The sequence below is a fragment of the Thamnophis sirtalis genome, unplaced genomic scaffold (assembly GCF_051295495.1).
Source record: "Thamnophis sirtalis isolate CommonGarterSnake01/CBP01778 unplaced genomic scaffold, rThaSir2_p1.2 scaffold_5, whole genome shotgun sequence".
NCBI classification, from domain to species: Eukaryota; Metazoa; Chordata; class Lepidosauria; order Squamata; family Natricidae; genus Thamnophis; species Thamnophis sirtalis.
This window is the reverse complement of record NW_028261385.1, coordinates 109,252,074-109,277,957: the sequence shown is the minus strand read 5'-3', so window position 1 is coordinate 109,277,957 and position 25,884 is coordinate 109,252,074. Positions and strand designations below refer to the sequence as shown.

General features: G+C 37.5%; 1 protein-coding gene across 3 annotated transcripts in view; it reads right to left on the bottom strand.

The window, feature by feature from the left end:
* Positions 1-1,783: 1,783 nt before the first annotated feature.
* Positions 1,784-25,884, bottom strand: part of KPNA1 (karyopherin subunit alpha 1) — a 47,107-nt gene continuing 23,006 nt past the window's right edge. For 2 of the 3 annotated variants that reach the window (XM_014062052.2, XM_087716507.1), the window contains exons 5-14: positions 21,873-21,967; positions 19,044-19,175; positions 18,676-18,764; positions 18,171-18,270; positions 15,196-15,359; positions 11,247-11,325; positions 5,973-6,098; positions 5,305-5,432; positions 4,380-4,558; positions 1,784-3,536 (exon numbers count right to left, since the gene is read on the bottom strand). In XM_014062052.2, coding sequence (XP_013917527.1) covers positions 3,349-3,536; positions 4,380-4,558; positions 5,305-5,432; positions 5,973-6,098; positions 11,247-11,325; positions 15,196-15,359; positions 18,171-18,270; positions 18,676-18,764; positions 19,044-19,175; positions 21,873-21,967 — 1,280 coding nt within the window. In that variant the 3' untranslated portion in view covers positions 1,784-3,348. The remainder of the gene's footprint in view (positions 3,537-4,379; positions 4,559-5,304; positions 5,433-5,972; positions 6,099-11,246; positions 11,326-15,195; positions 15,360-18,170; positions 18,271-18,675; positions 18,765-19,043; positions 19,176-21,872; positions 21,968-25,884) is intronic. The other variant, XM_087716508.1, reaches the window with a different exon arrangement.

Here is a 25,884-nt window from a genome sequence, read left to right as displayed (position 1 = left end):
CATCCTCAGAAAGGGTGATCTGTACTGCACTTCCGGCCATTGCAAAATGTGACCACCCCCTGGTCACAAGACTGAATTTCTAGTAAAAAAAATGACCTTTCTGTACAATAGATTTACTTACGACCAAATGATTCACTAAATGATGATTGTAAAAATGGTCTAAAAATTGGGTCGTCATGTGGTATTTTGAGATATAACTGCAACTAGGACTAAAATTCAGGTCCCAATTGTGGTTGTAAGTTGAGGGCTATCTGTAGAATTATAGAAGAGGGTTAGCCTTAATTTTTGAAATTGGCCCTAAATTCATGAAGTGATGAAAAGTACAGGCTATCATGGAAGGAAAAGAACAGTTCATCCATATTCATTTTCTTTCACTCTTCTGGCCTATGTTGGAACAAGGGTCCTCCAACCTCTGGGCTGTGGTCCACTAGCAGGTCGGGGCCTATTTGGAACCGGGCCGCACAAGCAGTGTGCGTGTGGAACTCCATTCACGTGAGTGGTGGATGCTTGTGCAAGCAATGGGCACTTGTGTGAACCACAAAGCTCTGCTCAAATAGAGCTGTGCATGTGTGCGCACCTGCCACTCACACAGAATCCTCCCATCTCACTGTATTAGAGGAATCTTTGCTACTGCCAAAAATCTTGTGATTATAACTCTGGATTCATAAATAGGATACTAAATCCAGTGTTGGCTTTCCCTTGTAAACAAAAGGTTTACAAGCTCTTCAAAGAAGATCTTTCCAAACTCTCCCACCTCCCATTTTTTAAAATCACTTTAAGACAACATAACAATTACGGTCCTCTCACATTGCATTCAATCCACCGATTTCACACCTGAAAAGTATTGACACTCGTTTCAGGAGTTTATCGCCTCTTCTTGCTCCACATTAAAAAAACAACCACCAAATAACTATCTTCAGCAGGCTACGTAACTAGTAACATTTTACAGCTTCAGCTATCTAAAATACTTCAATTATACAACTCTGGATTGTACAATCTATTTCTACATTTCACCTATATAATAAATCTAATTAACTCTTCTATAAACACACACTCCATTCATTTGAATATATGATTTAATTCACCCTTTTAAAGAGAGAACTGTCATTATTTACTAGAAGAAACACCAATGCACCATTATTGTTCTAGGAGCTTCAGAGAAAAACTTCCACTGTGAAGTTTGTGTAAATATACATATATACATACACATTAGTAATTATTCCAGAAGAGTGTGTATGTGCATGTACAAACTAAGTATGCACACAAGTATTAGTATTGGTGTACATGATACATTTCAGTATCATATACACACTTCATTGAAGCTGATTTACAAAATATGTAGCTCCTCTCTAGAACAACTATGCGATAAAGTACATGATTTAAAGCATATTATATAGAATGACATGTAGTCAGTAATTTATCCTTTAAAAAACCCAGCCATAAAAAAAAATCGCTGTGGAAACGAAATGGACTTTTTTTATCATCAGTGTTTCTACCATTCTTTAAGAAAAAAAGATGAATATATAAAATTAAAAATGTTAAAGATTGCTCATTTACTTTTGAACTGCAAACTACATATTGTTTGCTTTCCTATGTGTAACAGATTATTTTACCCATTTGACTTCTGGTATTAAAAATGGGGATCTCTTCCCAAAGCAACCATAGCCAATCAGGAAGCATGATTGTCACATCATCTGGAGTCAAACTTGTTATGTATACAACAATTAAAATGAGCCCATAAATTCCTTTTCTCACCTGGGGCCCAACAATCTGGACAATCAACAAAGTGGACAATTAGTTTATTGCAAAATGTACCATCCTAGCCATCTTAGCTCTATTTTTAAATCCTAAGATCAAACAGGAAATTCAACTGACATTGTAACCTATGGTGCACCTTCAGCATAAGAGAGTGCTATCATGAATGCAGTAATTTCAACTGTGATGGCTGCTGAAGAACAGATCTCACCGGAAACTATGTGGGATATAGGATATGGATCAGACTTTGACAAAGTAGTATGTTGTACGTGATGCTAGTTTTCTTTTGTAAAGTGTAAACAAAGGTCATCTGTTTGGAAAAAGTTAAATTGAATTCATAGGACAACACTCCTGAAGTAGTTATATTATACTATCAAGATCAGAAGACATGAATGTAGGAGAAGATCACAGCAACTGGTATTCATTCCCAGGGTCTTAAATCCAAGCTTATTAGAGACCTCCAACCTCACCTTACCCAAAAGGTATTCTTCAAGAAATGGAATCTCTTAGCTGATGCAGAGGCTGAAGTATTACTTTTTCATTGGAGATAGTTGTATTAAAAACTAAATGAAAGGTGCAAGAGTGTTAAATGGCTGAAGTGCTTATAGTTTAACCATGAAACAAATTATTATTTGGGCGTGTTGGAATCTATTATACAGGGCAGATGGTTTCTTCTATTTTTAATGAATCTGCTAATAACCAATCTGTCTGATTTGATTTAGAAACTGCAGTCTGTGAAAGCAGATGCAAACTAGGGATCAAGTGTCCTAGCATCAATAATTTAGAATATTAACCACTTACATACAGCTTTGTTTGATGGAGCTGTACAAAAAATTATGTTGGAAGTTTTCATCACCATGCTAGTGAGGATGTGAAAGTATGCTTTAGGAGAGAGTGCTAATTTAGTGGTAGAGAGGTTTTCTCTACCAATGGCCCAATTCAGAACATGTCAAAGAAAGTGCTATAGTCTTAATAGAAGGATGAGCTGATTCCCAGTCTGCATTGAAGAAAGTGAGCAACTCCAAATCCTATGCAGTCAAAATGGGAACACTTAAATCAGCTTGCTGATAATTAGCAATATTCCTAGAACCTGGAGAAAGGTATTCACGGGCTGCCATAAACACAGGGAATAGAATAACTCTAACCATATATGCTTATAAATTAACAGGAATCCCGGATGCCGCACAGAAGAATGCCACTCAAATTCTGAGTGTGCATTAAATATTTCTCTTAAATTCATTGAACAAGGCAGGCACCTAAAGGAATGCATGGGAAGGAAGAGTCTCTCAAAAGTCTCAGTAGACAGTGAAGAATGCTCCATATGGAAATGTTGTCCTTGTTTGAGATTCTAGGGTTACGTTTTCAGTGTATTAGGAAAATAGGAAAAATGGTATCTTTAAAGACGTGTGCCAGTTCTGAACATGGGCTCAGTATTTAAGATAAGCCCTTACCAAAGTGGCATCCTACAACTAAGAGCCAAATATTTTTCCAGTTGTGTTTAAGGTAGTGTATGTGCAAAGCAAGCAAATTAGCTCACACATTTATGGTAAATGAACCACTCAGAGCTCTACATTAATGGCAGACAGGAGCACTTCAGAGCTGGAAACCTTCCATGGGAGCCTCACACTGCTGGAAGATATATTGTTGCTGGCCAATATCTACTTGTGGGACAATGTTGCTGTCTTCTTCTTCTGTCCCAAAGTAATGCTCAATCAGGTCAAAGGCCTTTTGATATATTTCTTGATTCTCATGACTTTGCAGGAATTCAATCTTATCCAGGCCTGCAAAAAAATAAAGAACTTCCATCAAATTTTGAACTGGAAGATATAGTTGCTCTATTTCAGCCTTTCCCTAAACCTAGAGACTCAACTAACAGACAGCCCGAACTCACTTATTCTTATGCAAGCTGTAAAGAAGACTAGCTCTGCACTATTCAAGATGCAATAGGTCCCTTTGGCACTAAAGTTGGTTGAGCCTTATTAATTAATGTTCTCTTTACTATCTTAGAATCTGCAGATGCCAGTTAGACAACAGAGAAGCAGTATACAAATAATTACATATTCTCCAAATCTCTTAATGTTGTAGTTCAAATAAATATGATTTGTTTAACCCAATGTAGCCAAGTACCGCTTAAAGTCTAATGGCAAGATATGGCTTCCACAACCTTTTGTGGTACAATAGTACTAGTGAATTTAAAATCTTGTTCTTATTTTGAGAATAAAAACTAGATTTACATTTCTACTAACCTTTTCTATGGCAATATACAAATATTATTTGAAATGGAATATAGGAGGCAACTAAAAAGAAGAATATAGCAAAGATGAAGGCAAATACGTTTATAATAACTGCTTTAGACAGGGACTGAAAGAATAGGCAAACTGTATTAAAATTCAGATTAAAACAATGGGAAATAAGCAAAGATCAATCTACTGCCTATTATTATATTTTTATCCCACATTTGTATGTATGTATGTCAACTCAAGGCAGCAAGCATAAATACTCCTGCCAATTTTCCCCATAGCAACCTTATGAGCTGAGCTGAGAGGGGGCTGACCTAACTGGCTTTCATGCCAAGAGAGGCTTAGAATAAACTCAATCTTCTGGTTTCTAGCCATCATCCTTACCATAGGCTTCTTCGATGAGTGCACAGTATGGATTAATGCCAGTGCCACTTCTTCTTGCTTCTTGCTCACCCAGCCTCAGGATGTTTTCCAGTCCATTAAGTGCTACCTGCACAATCTTTGAATCCATCACGGTAAGGAGATCACAGAGTGGTTTGATGCAACCAAGTTCTACTAGATATCTGAAAACCATACCAATTGAAGTCACACAGAGTATTTTGTTGGTCAACGTGCACATCATGGTTAGATCACTTATTAAAAACAGATAATTTTGAAAAGTAAAATTAATAGGGCTCAAATGTAAAATTAATAGAGCTCAAATGTCCTAAATACAAAAGAAGATTATTGCTGGTAATCAATTTTCTCTGGGAAAGTAGTAAAATAAAGAATTGAAAAACTGCTAAATAGTATTAAAAGACCAACCTAAAGCATTAATGAAAATATATCAAATAAAATTAGTTGCAGGCCAGACAAAATAAAACATGGAATCAGCTCTTACCACAATTCTATTTTAAAGTATATTTGGGAGCAATTACAAGAAGAGAAGGCAATTGCTATCCAATGGAAATAGGGTTTGGTTGATGTTCAGGTTTTTTTGGGGTGGGGTGGGGGTGGGGTTTCTGGTTTTTTTAAAAATAGAAGAAAGTTGGCAGTGTTGTTATCGGTTGTTTTCATTTTTTGAAAAGTCTGGGAGGTTTAAAATGTAAAATAATGCATTAAGCACTGTAGAATCTTATTATTTTTCTTCTGCACTTTTAATAATATAAATATTTGCACTGCAAAAATGGCACTTTGATGAATTTCATTAGCACAATCTTTGGGGGTGTTTTAAGGGGGTCAAGAACATGCAGCTCTTGGATCACCACCATTAATGCTTCGTAATGATTCTCATAATCAGCTATGATCAATTTACTACTTTATTACTTACTTTATTTGTTCAGCAGAACCACCTGATGTTGCATTAGTGATAGCCCAAGCTGCTTCTTTTCTTGTCCGAAACTCAGCAGTTTGCAAAATATTTATTAGAGCTGGGAAAATATTGGCATCTATGACAGTCTGAAAAACAGGATTTAATATCAAATAAAAATTAGACAACCCCCTCCCTCTTCATAGATTTAATTTAAATAAGAATTTGGTGGTAGTCATAGAAATGTGCATTTATACTGACATATGTCTACACTATTATTTGACACCAGTTAACTGATAGTCCTTGTTTAGTGACTGCCTTGTACATAAATCATTCAGTTACACCGGTGATTAAACTATCTTTGCAACTAACCTCACTTTTATAATCTTTGTAGATCTGTAAAGCAAATGAAAGCTGAAGTAAGATCATAACCCCAATTGTGGTTTCACTTAATCACTGTTTCACTTAACAACCAAGTTGCCAGTCGCAACTGTGGTCGCTAAATGAGGACTACTTGTATTTCCAAAATGTTAATATAGGTGGAGTTCACTTCTCTTAAAAGTTTCTGCTTAGAAATACAATATAACTTTTCTTGGATTATGAGGAGAAAGTTGCATCCTTTTCAAAAGTTTTATATAGTTCCCTCGCAAATATGTCCCCATTTCTCCCGCCCGAAAATGATTAATTACTTGTATCTGTGCCCTGTTTCCGGCTGTAATGTTTGATATTGTCCAACATGCCTCCTTATTGATTGATTCTTTAGGACTACTCAGCAAGTGTAATAAACTTTGCAGGGCTGCACAGTTCAGTATTACCTAGAAAAAGGGAGAATAGATTTTAGATTATACTCGGACGATGTATTTACTTCAGAGAAATAAGGATGATAATTAACAGAAGCACAAAACAACAACATCAGAAAGAGTGCTCCTAGACTTCAGCAAATAATTAAAAAAGAACCTTAAGAAAAACTTTCAGAGAGAAGCATAACAGCAGATCACTTATCCAGTGAGAAAGGACTGGAGGGATGGTCAGTGGAAACAATATGAGCAATGACTACCAGAGGCTAAAGTTATTTCTCCCTTAAGTGGAGCTCATGGCAGCAATATGGGCCATTCGCAAGTTCTGGGATGCTTCTTCAACTATAGCCCTGGGGAACCTCTTATAGCCCCCCAATTCAAGTACTAACTAGGTCCACCCCCAACTAGGCTTTTGAGATTAACCAAGAATGGCTGAGGGCTATCATGCTGTGGCATCAGAAGTAGCACTCTACGCTGATGTGTTTGTTTCTTTTTGCTGTTTACCAATGGTTTTGTGTGTGTGTGTGTAAGTGAAGATTTGGAACTGTAAAATTCAAAACAATGGAATAATAACGGATATTAAAGGGAGATACCACCCAAACTGCACATCAGATCCATTCCATGTAGTTCCCTGGCAGGTCTGAAATGGTACACTTGCTTTGTAGCCCACAACATCACATGCATCACACAGCCAACATGCTGGCGGCAGAATAGTTTAGATTAAATGGAATCTACTCTGCTCATAGCATCGTGAAACATCTTTGTGGATGTGCAGGCCTGTGCCTTCTAATGCTATTAAAAAAAAAGATTCTAAAGTATAAAACGGGAAATTTTTCGTTAAGCAAATGAGCATTGTAAGCACAGAGCAGTTCGTTTTATGCTGTGCAGAAATGTTTAGGAGGCAAAAAACTCTGCAGAGAGGATTTTTACACCTAGGCAGAGCTTTCTGTGTTTTGATGGAGCTTGGGCAGGAGCAGCAATCTTGCCCATTTTTTTTAATACAGCTTTTACCAGTGTGTATGTAATTATAAAAATATTAGGTTAGGACTTAAGAGGCATTTGGGGATGTAACTTGCAGAGAAGCTCACTGGGATATTTTGAAACTCTCAGATCGATCAAACTCAGATGTTTTGTTGTGAAGATAAAATTAAAGCTGAGTATGTCATGTAAACCATTTTGAGCTCCTGGAGAAAAAAAATCTAACCAATATATTTTCAAAGAAATTCTCATGGAAGTATTACCATAAGCATCAGTTGAACACACAGTTTTATTTTCTAACAGCCAGCCACCGCCAGGTTACCAACAATTCTCTCTACGTGCTAAATCTGCTGCTTGAACTTGAACTGTATATCTATGGCAGGTTATGCTGACTGGCATGTGCCACACAAGTTATATTACAACAGAGGAAAGGACTGTGGACTAGGATTTTGAGCTTAACTGATTTTTAGGTAGCCTACATTTTAAAAAAATGTTTGTATATACAGTTTTGAATGGAACTCATAATCATAAGAGAATGGAAACACATATACTTGCAGATAGCTAGCTAAAGCCTTTGCTACATCTGCCTAAATAACAACAGGATAGGAAAGAATCTGAAAGCAAAACCTTTCAGTAAAACAAATTTACGTATCACCATGATATGATGGCAGGGAGTACAGGAGAGCCACAGGTTTGACTGGTTATCTGACAGCTGTACTGAGCTATACAGAACTTTTTATCTTATCCCAATTCTAACCCGAATTAAGGGATTACAGGATCACAAAAACAGACGAGACGTAGTTGTTAAAAAGGACTTAGGCAAGATCTGAGAAACAGAAGAGCACTTAGCTTAAACTTCTTCCAAGCAAACTTATGAAAATGGTAATCAAAGAAAAAAAGAGCTGCTACATAAAGGAAAAGCCTCTCTGGAGGAAAACCTAAAATATTTGGAATGTAAACAGACATGTGGATGGAGATGTATCAATCATCACAATATACTCAGATTTTCAAAGTGTCTTTGATAAAATTCCTCACTGACCTATCCTTTAATGCAGTGGTTCCCAACCTTTCTGGCTCCATGGACCAGTGGCAGCAGCAATGGCATTGCATGTGGATGGTTTTGTGCATGCAACCTATATTCTGCGCATGCAAAATCTAGATCCCACATATGCACAAATGAAGTTCTGCGCACTCGCACACTGCTTGAATAGCCTAGTTCCCAGCAGACCATGGACTGGTATCAATCTCCAGACTGGAGGTTGGAAACCCTGTTTTAATGGATGATTTATAGTTAAAAAATAAAAAACAAAGAGTAGAATAAATGGGCAAATTTCCAACTGGCAACTACAAAATACTGGGAAAGGTGTGGTGTCAATTCCTGTAAAAATAAGAATATTTAAAATGTGCTAGGATAGCAGATTCAATGTAGTTCAGAAGCTGGAACATCATGGGAAGTCTGGGGAGATGTTTAAAAATGATCCAATGAATGTAATGAAATGGGTCCGCCTTATTCTCTTATTGAATACATGAAATATTAGCTAAAAAGTATCATTTAAGAAGGCTCAACATATAATAGCTTTTCATGTAGCTGATATGCCTTGGCCATTTTCAAAACAATAATTTTCAACCCAAGTAGCATGTACACTTAACTGTCAAACCTTAAAACCAATGCTTAAACACCACTAATCAGAATATTATAAAATATTTTATCAAATGCTTGGGCAAATGCTTGAGTCAAATATTAATGAATGCATACAGCAAATAAAAAACTGATAATAATCTATGTTGATCTTTGGTAATTATTGGCAATTATGATTTAAGGATTGGGTTAAGATGATGGAGGATACAGAGTGAAAAAGAAAATGTTAGCCTGCACCACTTATACTATTGATCAACATCTAAATAGCTTTTTCTTGAATTCTAAGCATGCTGCATTCCTTCCTTCCCAAGCAATGATTGGAATAAATTTGGTTACAGGACAATCGACTAAGATAAATCAGAGATATCAATAATATTGATTTATTGACCAACTAATGTATTTCTAGGTATTAGAGAACCTCATAGACTTTTCCAGTCTTTTACTTGGAAATAACAAGCATATTTATGGATATAGATCACATTATTTGATACTCAACCATTCACCTGTTTAAATACCACTATGATCAGATTATTTACATTTGTAGTTTCATTTTGAGAAACAAGAGCATGTTCGGAATCAAATGTGAAATAACTAACATTCCTGTGTTTAAAAAAGCAGCTATCATCAAGGAACACCTACAAACATAGGTAGTCTTATGCAGAGACAAATGATTGGGTTCATTTCAATAGAACTGTCCAATAACTTTCCATTATTTCAGGAAGTTTTTGAAGTCCTAGTTCAATATTAGGAGCTTATTGAAATATTTTTGTTTTTGTTTAAATATTTCTACACCATTTATGATACATGATGAATCCCCAGGCTTTGCAGAGAATTCAAACATATATAGATCTGGTTGAAAACATCTGCTCAGCCACTCAGCAATGGACTCTTTTTAATATGCTACCATGTTTCCCCGAAAATATGACATGTCCTAATAATAAGGCCATGCCACATTTTTCAGGTGGGCAAAAATATAAGCCCTCCCCCGAAAACAAGCTCCCTGGACAATGCCCCCCCTCTGGCCAGGTAGAGTGCTGCTCACCAACTTAGCCGTATCCTGAAGTTGCCAAGCTGCGGGAATTGGGGGGGGGGGAAGGTGACCGCATTGCTTGGCACCTTTGGAATACTGCTAGGTTGCTGAGCAGTGCTATGCCCAGCTGGAGAGGGGGGGTTGCCAGGAGCCTGCTTTCTTGCGAGCGGGCTCCCAAAGAGCCGGGCACAACCTCAGGGACGAACGGCTGTGTTGCGCTATTGCAGCAGTGCAACACAGCAGCCATGAAGTGACCACACTCATGAGCAGCCACCCGGCAAACCCCCTTTCCAGCCGTGCACAGTGCCATTCCCTGACTTAGGGCTATCGCCAAACCGTGTGAGTGCCTGTTTGCCGCCACCTGGCTCCCGCAGCTTGGTGCCTTAGAAATACCAGTGAATGGAGCTCTGCACAGCTGGAGAGGTGGGCTGCGCAAGCGGCTGTTCCAATCCCGCTTGCACACCTTCCAGCTCATGATGCCCTGGCCCAGCTCTCCCTGCAGAGCCAGAGCACCTCTGCTGCCACCGCCTCCCCAGCATGGCTTTTTCGGCGGCTTCCAAACTGAGTCTTCCGGTAGTGGCCACTCTGGGTGTACCCTCTATGGTTGTGGGCCGCCTGCCGACAGAGCATATTTCCAGAGCGTACAACCATAGAGCGTACGCCCAGAGCGGCCACTGCTCATGCATCTTGGTGATACCCCTAAGTTCAGTGAATGGAGCTGTGCCCGGTTGGAAAGGGGGTTTGCTGGGTGGCTGCTCGTGAGCATGGTCACTTCCTGGCTGCTGTGTTGCACTGCTGTGATAGCGCAACACGGCTGTTCGCCCAAGGCTGTGCCCAGCTGTTTGAGCCCGCTCACAAGAGAGCAGCCGCCTGGCAGCCCCAAAACAAAAAGCCCTCCCCTGATAATAAGGCCCGAGCCATATTTTGTGGGTCAAAAGAAAATAAGACCCTGACTTATTTTTGGGGAAACACGGTAATAAGCAACAATATGGGTGACTCTCACAAAAAGGAAAGCACCTACAGCAAAGAGTAAAGAATAAGCTTGGCCCTCCCTCCGCCAGCTCACATTTTTATACTAATTTTTATTCAATTTCTATATAAAAAAATAACATTCTTCAGGGTTAAGTATTAATTCAACAATTTTGTATTTTGTTACCAAGAGATGAACAATATGAATATGCAATGCATATTTACAGATAGATCCTATTTCTAAATCTTTAAGAAGGAACGTACCAGATCATATAAAATTATTTATGATCTAAGGATTTAACTGCATTTCAAACAGATAAAATTAATAGGGAGAGACATACCTATTCCGCAAACTATGTGTCTCAGACTCTGTAAACTAATTTTCAGCAAAGCTCAAAGCACTGAAATCTGAAGTACGATAAGTGAACCATGTTGCCTTTCGGGGGGAAAAACTTGTCTTTTTATGATGTCCCTCAGATGGGCAAATTTACTTCTGTTCAATGACTTGTTTGAAATGAATACATTAGGTTCCTGTATGAAATATTAATACCTGGGTTTGGATATCATCTCCTGTAACAATATTCCCAACTGCTCGCAAGGCAGGTGATATCACTTTGTAGTCATTGTGCCTAAAACAAGAAAAAGGTGCAGTTTAACAGATGTAATACTCTGTTATAATCAAGAAGCACATAAGTAATCTTAAACACGTAAGACTCCCCAAAATCCAAACCTGATTAAAAAATACCACAAAAGATATTATTACTAGACTGTAAAATATACACAAGTGTTTATTCAAAGGTAGATATATTGTGATGATTGCTATGTGGTGTCAGTTTTTATACTACCTCTTTTCAATGAATATTCATGAACATATGACACTGTAGCATTTCTGGCTATGTTTTGCTTTTGGGTTGTATGTAATAGTAATATTGAATATCGCTTATTATAACATTGCTGTACAGTTGTTAACAAATGCTGAAACCAAATTTGTCACATTCCTTGAAAACGAGTCATGAATGCTTAAAGAAAAACTGGGTATCAAAAGTAGACAGAGCTACATCGCAGTATGAGAAGGGACTGTGTGAGTCCATATATAAAAACTATATATAGCTTAGAGATTTAAATTACCAATAATTAAAAAATACAAGATGGGGAATGAATAAGGATCTAACTTCTACTGTCAAATGGGTAAACCATGTGTAAAAGAAGTAACATATCCAAATTCAGAACTTTAAAAAAAAATACTATTTTGTACTTTGGGAGGAAAAAGTCACTGAGTTACTCTAAGGGGAGTCCAGAGTCCAATGCAAGCAAATGTTTAAACAAATTCCTGTTCTTTGAATCAGAAATTTTCACTTCTTATGATGTCACAACATGCGGTCTTGATACTCTGAGACCGCCGTTGACAGTTTTGCCGCTGGATGGTCCATTGAGACCTAAACTGTCCCGTAGAGATGGTGATCAGGAAGACAAAGCCTTCTTGGTCTCAGGGACATCGCAAAGTTCCCCAAGGGAAGTGCTTCAAGCCGGCAGTAAACAGGCAGCCCCCAGGCTGATGAAATCAGGACACTCCGGAAGGAAGTGAAAAGAGAAAGTGAGTCCATCTGGTGAGGTATTTTTTCTATTTTGCTAAAGACTGCCCAAAGAAACGTTTCTTTAAAGCCAAATTAGATCCTTAAGCAAAAGAACTGAGCGGCGAAAATAATCCTAATTGGATCACTGTGGAAAGTTTTTTTTCTTTGTAACTATTTTTTGTGGATTGAAGTGCTCGCAACGTTTTTCATCTCTCCTCTTAAAGTGAACGGATTGATTTTTTTCTTCTGCTTTTTGTTGCTTTATTTTTTGACTTCTGGATTAAAACCTTCCTTCTTATTTTAACAATTCTTCCTACTACTTGTTATTAAATCACACTAAAAGAAATCTAAAGAACTTTGTTCCCTATAAGCCAGAGATAAATATTAGAAGGTGAAAATTAACAGTGCCACTTGGAGGTCAGAGGCTGGGTTTTTTGAAACAACGTATCTCTTTTCTTTCCTTATTTGACTTCACTAACTTTGTAGCTGAAGGGTTTGCAACTTGTTTACAGAAACTGATAAAGAAGCAAGGGCACAAATTGTTTTCACAGGTGCTTCTGATAATTATTTTGGCAGGGGAAAGAAAGGGGGAGGGGAAACAGAACCCTTCTCCTTTGAAGATCATAAAAGAACTTGTGTTCAAGTCAATCTAAAATAAAAAATAAAAGAGGCCTGGAAGGCTAGAGTGGCAGTCTCTATTAGTTTCTTTTCTTTTCTTTTTTCTTCTGTTTTGGAAACATGGATCAGTACTCAGATGAAGAAACCTTAAAATTCCAAAATATCTTGGCTGGAATTCAAAATCTATTGGAAGGATATGGGAGAATTGAGAAGAAGTTGGAAATACTAGTCTTCCTCACAGCAAAAGATAATGGGGTTGGAGCCCCAAAAATTAAAGGGCAGAATGAAGATATAGAAGATAAGACAATAGATGAATTTATTAATGGAGCAAATGGGTGAAAGTGGAAAGAAGGGAATATGAAAAAGTGAATTCGACGAATTGGAGTTCTACCCGAGATTCCAGGACACAGAAGAAAAAAAAATACTAATGATGATAGACATAAGAGAAATTTTTTCAGAAGCAAGATTGACAACCAAAGACAAGACAATTTTAGTAGCAACTGGTGGGCAATGAGATTATCTGAGAGACCCTTCAAGCAACAAAGTGCGGAGAGAAGTCTATAAAAACCTTATAAAGGAGATAAAAAGAAGACTTATACAACAATTGGCAAGAGAGATAAGACTGTTTTGTTACTGGAAAGATATAGGTTGACAATGAAAGTTGTTAATAAAAAATCAGTTGATTTTGGTGATTAATAAGTAGGAATTTTGTAACTCTTGGATTGTTTTAGATTGTTATCAAATGTTTATTCATTAACAAATAATTAATTATAATAAAAATAATAAAATGATAATGGATACAACTTAATGTACTGGCAAACGAGTAAAAGAAATTTGGATATAAATTGCAAATTGCGATCTGGGAAAAAGACCTATAAATGTTAATGGTCATTGTTTAACAATATATACATGCTAAGGTATTGGCAAAAGTAACTTGGATATAAATTTTAATCAGTGAGTTGGAAAAAAAAGGGGGGAAAGGTTTAGAAATTTTATTAATTGACTTTTACTTAAAAGATGTTATAAAGGTTTAATGTTATTGGAGGATTTTTTGAAATAGCTAATGAATGCCATTGTGTGGTTGTGTCTTTAAGTATGAATGATTTGAGGTAAAAGTATGTTCAAATAATTGTAGTCAAATGAGAATTGTGGTACATTGATAGTAAGATATAGAAAGATTTTTGATTTAAAGTGTATAATCTAATATGAACTATAAGTAATGACTGGAAGAACTGCACGAAAGTTATCTGTAACCAATCAACACGCTTTCTACAAGATGTAATGAAGGATGATTCTTTTTTTGTGTTTTTGTTCAATTAAAATAAAATAAAAATTTGAAAAAAAGACAAAAAGAAATCACTAAAAATATAAGCACCGCTCTATACTTTCATAATTTACCAGTTCATTTGGGAGCAAAATGATTTTTTTTTTCTGAAATGTATAAAAAGATTCAACTCAGTCTCTTTGTAGGTCTCCTACAGTGTAAATATCGTTTATGCTTGTTTAGTATTGCATTTCAGAATGTTAAGCTATGTGATCCAGCGTTAATTACACACGAACATAAAGTCAATAATTTTTCACATTAAATTTTGTAATTTTTGGAGAACAGAAGATGCTGTCGGATGAGGGGAGGGAATCATATACGTACAAAAACTATATGAAGCTCTAATTTATTACTTCCATTCCTCCTTGGCCAGTTGGTGGATGTCTGCTGTTTGTATGTGGGAGTGAAAGGTATGTAGATATGCATCAGCTTAAGCAAAATGTGACTACATTGTTCTCATTAAAGCTACAGTGTTAACCAAGGATTCTTTCCATGCTATTGTCATTTAGTATAGATAACCCAGTCATCCTTAATTGTTCTGAGTTTATTATCTCATTGAGATTTGTGCAGTTCCCCAAAAAAGCCTCCAATTGTTAATCTTGGTTACATGTCCAACAATGTCAAGATGCCCCTTCCCAGCTGTTCATGAACTTTGAAGCATAAGAAGGAAGAATTGTTTATGTAGGCTTCAATGAGTGGCAAAAAGAAGACTGGGCAACTACAAGAGATATTGCAAATGGGCAAGTTTTACTTTCAAATAAAGACCTTACTCTGAAAATTATTCTTCATCAAGATCACATAGACAGAAAAATGTGCTGTAAAGCCAAGTTGACTGCTTGTTTAAATGCTATTCAAAAAGGAGACACTGGAACCAAATGAATCAGTCACTGAATGTGAAGCAAACATTGATTCAATCTTACATTGATACAGGAAACAGAATGACTTAATGAAAAATCATATGTACTTGATCTAAAATCCCTTACATCAACAGCTCTACAAGTCTTCTGCACACTCCAGCATCAATCACAGCCTGGATTTTATCATTGGGTCCATCAGACAAGTAGGAGAGAGCCCAACATGCATCTGCTAGAACATCTGTATCATTAACAAACAGCAGCCATGAGAGTACACTCAGACAGGGTGACACCTGCAAAGGTAGAAAGAGGAAAATAATTAATCAAATGGTTTCTATGAAAATGACTCAATAAATGCTTCTTACTCACAAAGTTGCTAAAATTGAATTCTTATGTATAAAAAGAGTGCTCCACTATACATCAAGTTTAGATTGTACAATTGAACCAGTCCAACGATTAAATAATTGTAGTGAAAAAAATGTATGTAACAATTGGATTATCACTGTTGATTTTAATATTCTGAAATTAAGAAGAATTTCAGAGTTTCTACTGAAAAAATAAACCAAAATTTAGAAACCAATTCTCCTTTCAGATTTTAGCAAACTGAAATACGTATTGCTTATGATATGACAAATTGCTGGTCCTTTAAATGCCTGTCCATTTAGGAATACATTTGCATTTTGTATTTGATTTTGCGTAACACTTGGAACCTTACAGAGGTAAACAAACTTTTTGTTGGGAAAGGACTCCTGCTTTCCATACACATCGAAATTACTGACTTCCTGTCTAAATTCCTAATGGATAATTGTGGCTTTAAAACAAGCCACAGATATAATTACCAGTATATGTTGATGAAAAAGAAAAAAGACGTATCAAAAGTTTTTAGTTTTTAGTCTCTTGGAACATATTTTTAAACAGTAAGAATGGTGGAAATTTGAATGCTTACTCTGGAGTAAACAGGAAATAGAAAGGGGGACATTCTGACTCTCACACTAGAACAGAAATGCAGCTTCTAAACTCTTAAGACTATATAAATTAACCTATATTTTAAATTAATGCAATTATTCATTAAGACAGTTACTCTTATCCCTTGACCATTAGGTTTACTCAAAAATGTTTGAAGAGGAATTCTGTCAAATAATTTTTGAAAGTTGAAATAAATGATATTGATGAGGCCATCTCCAACCATGCTCCTCTTGACACTCTCAAATGTTTTGCTGATGAAATCAAGATATACTGTATTACATTTACAGTATTCCCACATTGGGTTTTCCCATTCCCCCAGTTATACAGCAGCTTATATGTAATATTTTCCTCAGGTAGACAAGTTACTATGTGTTCTATACATATCACAAACTCCTCCAGTCATCAAATCATCAACTATGTGGGGGAGTGTTCTTGGTATGTGCATTCATTATCCAAGGATTAGGATTCTCCTATGGGAACATCTCAGTCTTCTTCGAAATTATTGTCCGGCTCCAGCTCACACGCTTCAGAGAATTCAAGGGCTTTCCAAACCCTTCCAAGACTCTTTCCTAGAAAATCTTCAATCCAGTGACAAGGCAACCCCCCCATCCCAACATGTTCACAGCTCAATTCCAGAATGACTTCAGTATGAATCCACAAAGCTGGAGAAATCTACAAGGTAAGACAAAATAGAAGCAAGGCAAGGCACAAATACCAAGGTCCACCGTCCAAGGTCTGGAGACAGGGTTCAAGGCAAAGGCAAGTCCAAGAGGCAGATCCAAGAGTCAAAGCACAAATCCAGGGTCTAAAATACATGGTCATGGTCATGAAGCTCAACCAAGAGGTTGCTAGATACCAAAAGAAATGCATTGTTCCCAATGTTGTTTCCCTCCTCCTCCTGCACTAAATAGCCGGCACTCAGTGCAGCCCATTGAGAGGGGGCTGCAGCTTTGTAAGTGGGCTGACCTCCATTGCTCCTCTTCTCTGCCCTGCATGCTCTTGGGACTGGATGGAGGAGGCAGTTACTTCTCCTCCTTGCTGGCTAGCTGCAGCTGCACAGTCTCTCCATCTGAAGCCTCAGGGCTGTCCTGCTGCAGCTGGGCCTCAACTGACTCATACTCAGCTGGAAGCTCATCTGATCGCTCCCTGTGATTGCTCCACTGTGTTTGGACTTGTTGCTCTGCTCAAAGCCACTGGCTGCCTCCGGGCCTCTCCATATGACATGCCTGGGACCGGCTCATCTTCCTTTGAGCTGGCATCCGGAGAGGCATCCGAGGAAGCATCCAGGGAGACCATCAAAATTATGTCCTTCCCCAATTTGCTTATTCTCCTTGATAGCAAGCAAGTTATTTTTTTGAAGACTGAAATAAAGTTAAACCTCCCAAATTATCTCCCGTCTGTATTTCTCCACCTCTCTAGCTCAAGTATCTGGTGTTCAAGAGAATGAACTTCTTCCCTAAGCACAGGATCTCACAGGCATGAAGCACAAGCCTATGACTTAGGCAGATGAGCATAAAACTGACATCCTGTGCAATATACCAAAAATAAAGCAGGTATTGTTGGCAAGTCTGGCTTAGTTTAGAAATGTTTTTATTTCACCATAGGAGCTATGCTTTACCTCCTATGATATATTTCTATAGAGTTTGGACCCCTGTCTTCTTCCATGTAGATCTCTTGTTTTTCACTCTGAAAAAAATCAATGGTTTTGAATAAGTTGTCAAAAAGGGAAAAAAACCTCCAGTTGTTTCTCAATTACTGTACTTGAGGTGCTTTGTACCCTCTATTATTAATAATGAGAAATTGGCCACTTCTTCTCTGTGCAGAAGCCTATTGCTATTCTGAAGAAATATTCCAGAAAGATTACTTATAGGTTACAGAAAAACAGCAATAATTGGTACAGCTGAGAATGAAAAAGTAATTGTGAAGAAGACATTCTGGGAAAATAACCCTCCTATGAACAACTTTTTCCACAAATAGAAAAAGTAACAGGGGGAAAAAAACCCAGAAAAGAACAGAACCGAAGAAGTTTTTTGGCTGAGAAGTGAAATATTTTCAAAGAAAACAATTCAAGAAAGCCCAGATGCTTTTTGGAAAAAGCACCTTTCAGACATTAATTCTCCTTGAATTTTATTCTGTACCTTAACAAAATCTGGAGGAGGGTTCTTCCCTCTGCAAAGATTAGATAGTGCCCATACTGCATTCCGAGTCATAGTAAGGCGATTCTGTTTGGAAAGCAATCTGAAAATAGAAATAAAAGGTTTGCAATATCATCTTCCTGCATAGTTGATTGACACTATATTAGATATTTATTATTCAGGCTTATGAGATGCATTACTTATGAACCAACTGTAAGTATCTTTAATGAGAAATAAGTTTAATAAGTTAATGAGAAATTATCAATTTGTCAAATACTTCCTTATTTTATCTACATTACACTTTTTATTTCACCTTCATCAAGGAAATGAAGGTGGCATAAGTCAGTTTCTATCCAAGCACAGAACAGATTCAGATTATTTAGTTGTAGGATGGCCTGTTAGTTCATATACTGAAATTATTTTGATATACTTTGCTGGTAAACAGTTTCTTTTCACAAAGATTGCATCACCCTTGCTGATAAATATGAATAACATTTGTATCACTTACTGTAATAGAGGGGGCAAGATGTTGCAGTCAAGTACATAGTCTCTACACATAGTACTATCACCTGCAATATTACCTAGAGCCCAAACAGCCTGAGAAAGAAAGAAAATAATTAAATATGTTTCCACTACAAAGGCTTTTCTAACATTATATTATACATCTAAGAAGATTTAAAGACTATACTTCCAAGCTAACTATCAGTAAAATAATACTACAATTTAAACAGTAACAAATCATAAAGTCACAATAAAACAAGACACAACATAGCAATCTAGTAAGATAAAGTAACACTATAAAGACAATTTTCAGTTGTGGGGAAATCCATACTACTTCATTTCTCCTTTTCCCTTTTTATTTTCTGAGAATCTAACCTGTTCCTGCACATCTTCAAATTCCGAGCTGAGTAGTTCTATGAAGATAGGAACAGCTCCTGCTTGGATCACAATCCGAGTTTGAAGGGAATTTCCAGAGGCAATGTTAGTCAGAACCCAGGCGGCTTCAAACTGCATTAGGAGATAGAAAAAGCTTCCGCCACTGATTTTTAAAATATAATACTCATTTGCATTTACAGGGTATCATTTAAGTTACCAATAACAACAAGAAACACAAGGAAGTCTTTAATATCTGAGTATCTAAGCATCTATGGTTTCTCCAGTGATACTATCTAACTTAGAGTTAGATCAAGATAGATCTAATGAAAAGGTTCTTACATATAGAAGGTTAAACAGAAATTGCTGCTTTCATTCACAATATAATTTTAGTGTCTAAACCAGTCTATTTATAGCATATCAGTTCTCAAATTACGAGTTTTATCTTCAACTCAATTTAATATTCTCCCCACAGCTTCCTGGAAGGGAAATATAGAAAAACTCCATATGAAACTCAATACTGCCCTTATGATATGGGTTGCTATAGAAACCATAGCCATGTTTTTCTGTATTACCAGTTCTACAGAGCCATTCGCCACCAGTTCATTACCTCTCTTTTCTTTAAATTTCCTGGGCACTCTGATAGCTTTTAGTTGCACCATCTGTTAAATAATCAAGAGAAATTTCTCTAAAAGTAGCAAAATTTTGCTAATTATGTGTAAGCTTCATCCACAAATGATCGCTAGTAGTTCTCGTTGATAGGGGATAGTTTTGTATTGTTCGTTTTATTGATTGTATGTTTACTGATCAATGACCAAAATAAAGTTCTATATGTCTGTCTATCTAGTAATCTATCACAATTGAGAGAGTCCTTGCTTATTGACCATTCATTCAGTGACCAAAATTACAGCAGCAATGAACAAGTGATAGTTACACTTGACCCCCAAAGTTACAGCTGCAAAGCCCCAGCCACCCCTGTAATGCACAGCTGACCTTCATCATCTTCCTCGCATTGCTGACTAGGTACACTGCCCAACTTGGTCCTCTGTGGTTGTGACCTTCTCCAAATAGCATGCTCCATTCTCACAATGCTTCAAAAAGCTTCTGAGGCCTTCCAAAGCATTGCAAGACAGTTGTGCACACCAATCTCCAAATTCTGCATGCCATTCTCACAATGCTTCTGAGGCCTTCTGATGCATCACAAGAACAGCATGTGCAAATGGAAGAATGGTAGGCAGTGTCTTCTTAAGCGGTTTCAGATTTCAAAAGCCATTCAAAGCATTAATAGAACAGTGCACATTATTTGTGGAATGGTGCATGCTATTTGGATCATTTGTCTTAAATATCATTAAACTCACATTTTTATAAACAAGCGATAGTACAAATTGTGATTTAAGGCACATGTACAAAGTGATTAACATGGGGAAAACATATAAAAAGGAAGAGAAAGAAAATGATTTGACTGTTTAAAGCCCACCATTTTAAAATGAGCCTCTTGGGGTGCAATTTAAAAAAAAGTGGGGGGAGAAATGCCACTAAAATCTCCAGAACTACCTGTCTTTATTTTCATATCTACAATTATAGATACTAAAGTATCTGAGTCTGGGCTTGCATTCCTTTCAGGAGAAACAGACAGAAATTCATAACAATAGGGAAATCTTCAGGGAAAGTAAACAGCAGCCCTTAAGTCTTCAGTCTACTACCTGAACAACATTACAAGTCTCATGGACCAAACTAGTATTAGTTCAAGCTAATACTGATCCTTTGGACAGATTTGTGTAAAGAACTCTACCAAACCACGCAATGTAAATCGTGACAAACCCATATATTCCACTTTTGTAACCTTATGGTGGGTAACTTTATGCAACAGCAAGTGTTGCTGACATCTGTTAGATTTATTCCCTAATATACCAATGTAACTGATTAAGATATAGTATGATTAAAACAAAGAATCCTAAGAGTAATATAAGAAAAATACATTAGTTTTAATATTCTTGGGAGCACTACATAAATTGATACAGGTAGTCCTCGGCTTACAACAGATCGTTTAGTGACCATTTGAAATTACAATAGCACTGAAAAAAGTGGCATGACCATTTTTCACACTAATGACTATTGCAGTATCCCCATGGTCACATGATTTACATTCAGATTCTTGACAACTAACTCACATTTATGATGTTTGCAGTGTCCCTAGGTCATGTGATCACCTTTTGCAACCTTCTGACAGACAAAGTCAATGGGGAAACCAAATTCACTTAACAAATATGTTACTAAATAATCAATTGCAGTGATTAATAAATTATTCGCTTAATAAATGTGGCAAGAAAAGTTGTAAAATGGGGCAAAACTCACTTAACAAATTTCTCACTTAGCAACATAAATTTTGGACTCAATTATGGTTGTAAACTGAGGACTACCTGTAGTGAGAAAATGCCTTGATGAATTCTGTCTTCCACCTTAATTTAAACTCAAGGGATTTTGCACACGAACATCTCAGTACAGGGGGAAATGTAATAGTACATCAATAGTGTCATTAAAGTTTACTATTAAAGATGCATTTATTTGTATACTTATGCATCATTTGGGAATTTAAACAATTTATAAGCAAAGAAATAGGAAATAAAACATTCACTCCTCCCAAATGAGTGGAAAAAACTAAAATGAGACAATGTTCTTTGTAAAAATATTTTTTTTAAAGCTGAACTGCTAAGTTTTTCACAATAAAAGCTTCTGAGTTATCATACAATAGCTTGACTTCTGTGATTTTAGATTTTTTGAATTATATATGAATATGCATTTTACAAACTAATGAACACACAAACATCACACCTGTAATGTGCAGTTTTCCTTCCGTTTCAGGAACTCCACAAACCTGGCAACAACTCCTGGTGTGCTGATAACTTCATCTATAGGAGGATTTGGTTCTGTTTGAGATGATACAAAATACAAATATATTAAAATAACACTGTTATTCTTTAAATATCAAACAATTTAACATTTGGGCAGATAGTTATAGTATGCTCTGTATCATAAATGCAAAACCATTCTTTTAAATATGGTCTGAATCACATTTTGAACCAGGTGCTATTTTCTCAAAAAGGGAGCAAATAAAATAAGAATTAAGGTAATTGTTAATTAAATGATAAACATAGTTTCACTCCAACTTTTAACTGATTTTAACTATAAAATATATGATAGAATTGAGTATGAAGTGCATAAATAGATTCATGTTATAGATTTTAAACGATTTGTGCACTCATATATCATCCCAACTATTTCTCTTTCACATAGACACAACATAAATTGCAGAATTTAACTTTTCACCAACTGGCTTTCTACTCCTATAAAATCAAACGATTCTAGGGCAACAAATGCAGACAGGACTCTGTCCTTTATTTCCTTTCTAAATGATTTAGTTTGTCTCTAAAGAACATTAGGTAGTTAGGTAGACTGAAATTCTCCAGGCTTCCTTCCCTTCCCTCTCAGTTCAGTTTTCTTTCCCCTCCATCTCTGGCCTGTTCTTATGTGATAGGCTTTTTCTCCATAATAGAGAAAAGTACATTAGGGACTGTAAGCTGTAAAAAGACTTGAAAGAAGCCATTTTATCAGTATGTTATTTTCTTAACAAACCTTTTATTTTATTTCATTTCATACAAGTGCCTGCCCGAAGACTAGGAATTTGAAAGTAGTCATGGTAAGAATGGAAAACTAGTCTTCACCCCTCTGCTTAATGTCACAGTCCCTCCTCCCATCTAATGATGACAACAAATATGCAAACAAGTGTGTGGAACCAGATACAGTTGGAACTTCAATGGTCTCAAACTATAATTTAGCTATCTGAATGGTTTTGGAAATAGAAGTGTTTGCTGAATGATTCTTTGTCTTCCACAGCGAGAGAGGAGGAAGAAAAGGACAATTTTAAAAAAGCAGCACGTGGGAATGATACAACAGGAGACTCTAGGAAAAATGCGCTTCCCAATTTCTACTTCAATAAGAGAAAGCAACAAAAAGGAGTTTTTGTTATATAGTGCAAATACAGAGACAGAAGATACGCAATTCAGCAATTCAATTTGTTGATCTATGTTTCATTCTACAAGGCACTTTCCTGTTTATAAATTTTCTTCAATTTAATCTTATTGGATTAGCTTTCAATGCGCTTAACTGTAACTACCAATAATCCAGCTTTTTGGGGGGCTAAATATCTGCATCTTTATTTTAATTTGTAGCCTCTAAACCTGTAAGTTTTTCTCAGAAATGTGACTTGACTCTACTCCCTAAAACAGAAAAGAAAGGATGTGGGAAAATGTTGCGCCAACGTTGCGACGATACAGACGTGCGGTCTTGATGCTCTGAGACCGCTGCCGATACTTTTGCCGCTGGGTGGTCCAATCGGACCTAAACCCTCCCATAGAGACAGTGAACAGGAAGAATTGAATTGAATTTATTTAGCGTGTATGCCGCCCTACTCTCGGAAGACTCAGGGCGGTTAACAATAAGAAGGGAAGGGGGGGGGATACAAGAAATAAAAAGCAACAATTTAAAAATTCACAACAGTCATAACTTAGGATGGGGCTGGATAATTCAACAGCCCCAGGTCTGCCGGAACAGCCAAGTCTTGGTCGCTTTGCGGAAGGTCGGAAGGGTAGTAAAGGTCCGGATCTCAACGGGGAGATCGTTCCATAGGGCCGGAGCAGCTACAGAGAAGGCCCTCCCCCGGGGGGGGGGGGTCGTCAACCGACATTGGCTGGCAGATGGAATCCGGAAGAGGCCTAGTCTGTGCGATCTAATAGGTCTTTGGGAGGTGACTGGCAGGAGGCGGTCTCTCAGGTAACCAGGTCCGATACCATGTAGGGCTTTAAAAGTAATGACTAGCACCTTGAAGCGTGTCCAGAGACCAATGGGAAGCCAGTGCAGCTCGCGGAGGATAGGTGTAACATGGGTGTACCTAGGTGCATCCACAATCGCTCGCGTGGCTGCATTCTGGACTAAGAATATGTCTTGCTGATCTCAGCGACACCGCAAAATCCCTGATCGATCCAACAGAAGTTCTTCAAGCCGGCAACAAAAAGTCCACCCCCAGGCTGATGAAGTTGGGACGGCTCCGGAACGGAAGAGAAGCGGAAAGAGAAAGTATGTCTATCTGGTGAGGAAACGTTATTGTTTTGGAAAAGACTGCCCCAAAAACATTTTTTTAAAGTTAAATTAAATCCAAAAGCAGTAGAAAATAAGCGGCGAAATTAACCTTTATTGGATTGCTTTGGATAGTGTGTTTAATTTTACTTTGTGGATTGAAGTGCTCGCAACTTTTTTTTTAAGAGAACGGATCCGTTTTTCTTCTATTTTTTTATTTTTATTTTTTAACCTATGGATTAAAGTCTTCTTCTTTATTTCAACAAGGACTTGCTATTACTTGCTATTAATTATATTTGAGAACTCTGTTTCTTTTAAGTTTGAAATAACATTAGAGCGTGGGAAGCAATACTGCCACTTCGAGGCTGGAGGCTTGAGTTTTTGAACAATGCACTTTCCCTTTTCCTTTTGATCTCACTGACTTTGTATCTCGAGGCTTGGCAACGTTTATAGAAAGTGATAAGAAGCAAAGGCATGAATTGTTTTTACAGGTGCACTTTGAGAGTCTTACTGGCAGTGGGAGAGAAAAAGAAACAGAACCTTCTTTTTTGAAGATGATAAATGATATTTCTTGAAAGCCAGAGTGGCAGTATCTACTAGCTTATCAAAATAGCACAATATTTAAAAGAAACAATAACTTTGCAAAACATCTTGGCTGGAATTCAAAATTTATTAGAAATAACAGAGAAAATTGAGAATAAGATGGAAAAAATAGAGTTTATAACAGCAAAACATGTGGTCAGCATCCCCAAAATTGAAGGGAAAAATGATTTTAAAGACAAGACAACTGATTACCAGTGGAGTGAACGTGGTTGAAAGTGGGAAAAGGGGAGTATGGAAAAGGGAATTAGATCGAACTATACCCCAGATTTCAAGGCATGGAAGATGAAAAAAGAGGAAAAACGATGGATTTAAGGAGAGAGAACTTCTCAGAAGCAAGATTGACAACCAAAGATTAAAATAGCAGATGGAGGTCATTGAGATTACTTAAGTGATGCTACAACAAGCTGCAGAGAGAAGTCCAGAAAAAATGTTATTAAGGAAATAAATAGAAGATCAATTCTACAATTCGCCCAGGTTCGCCTGGTGCGCCAGTTGCGACCCTACCTGAATCGGGAGGCTCTCACAACAGTCACTCGGGCCCTTGTGACCTCTAGGCTGGAATACTGCAATGTGCTCTACATGGGGCTGCCCTTGAGGAGCATCCGGCGACTTCAGCTAGTGCAGAACGCAGCCGCGCGAGTGATTGCGGGTGCACCTCGATTCACCCGCATAACACCTATCCTCCGCGAGCTGCGCTGGCTACCTGTCGATCTCCGGATGCGCTTCAAGGTGCTATTAATCACCCATAAAGCCCTACATGGCAGTGGATCTGGATACTTGAGAGACCGCCTTCTGCCAATTACTTCCCTGCGACCTATAAGATCCCATAGACTAGGCCTCCTCCGCATTCCATCGGCCAGCCAGTGTCGGCTGGCGACTACAAGGAGGAGGGCCTTCTCAGCAGTAGCCCCGACCCTTTGGAACGAGCTCCCCGTGGAGATTCGTACCCTCTCCACCGTCCAAGCCTTCCGCATAGCCTTGAAGAACTGGCTCGCCCGCCAGGCCTGGGGACAAGGATAGTTACCCCTCCCGAATGATGAATGTATGTTGTCTATTATTTTACTATATGTTGTTATCTTAATGTTTGTATTCCCCCTTCCCGGTTTTG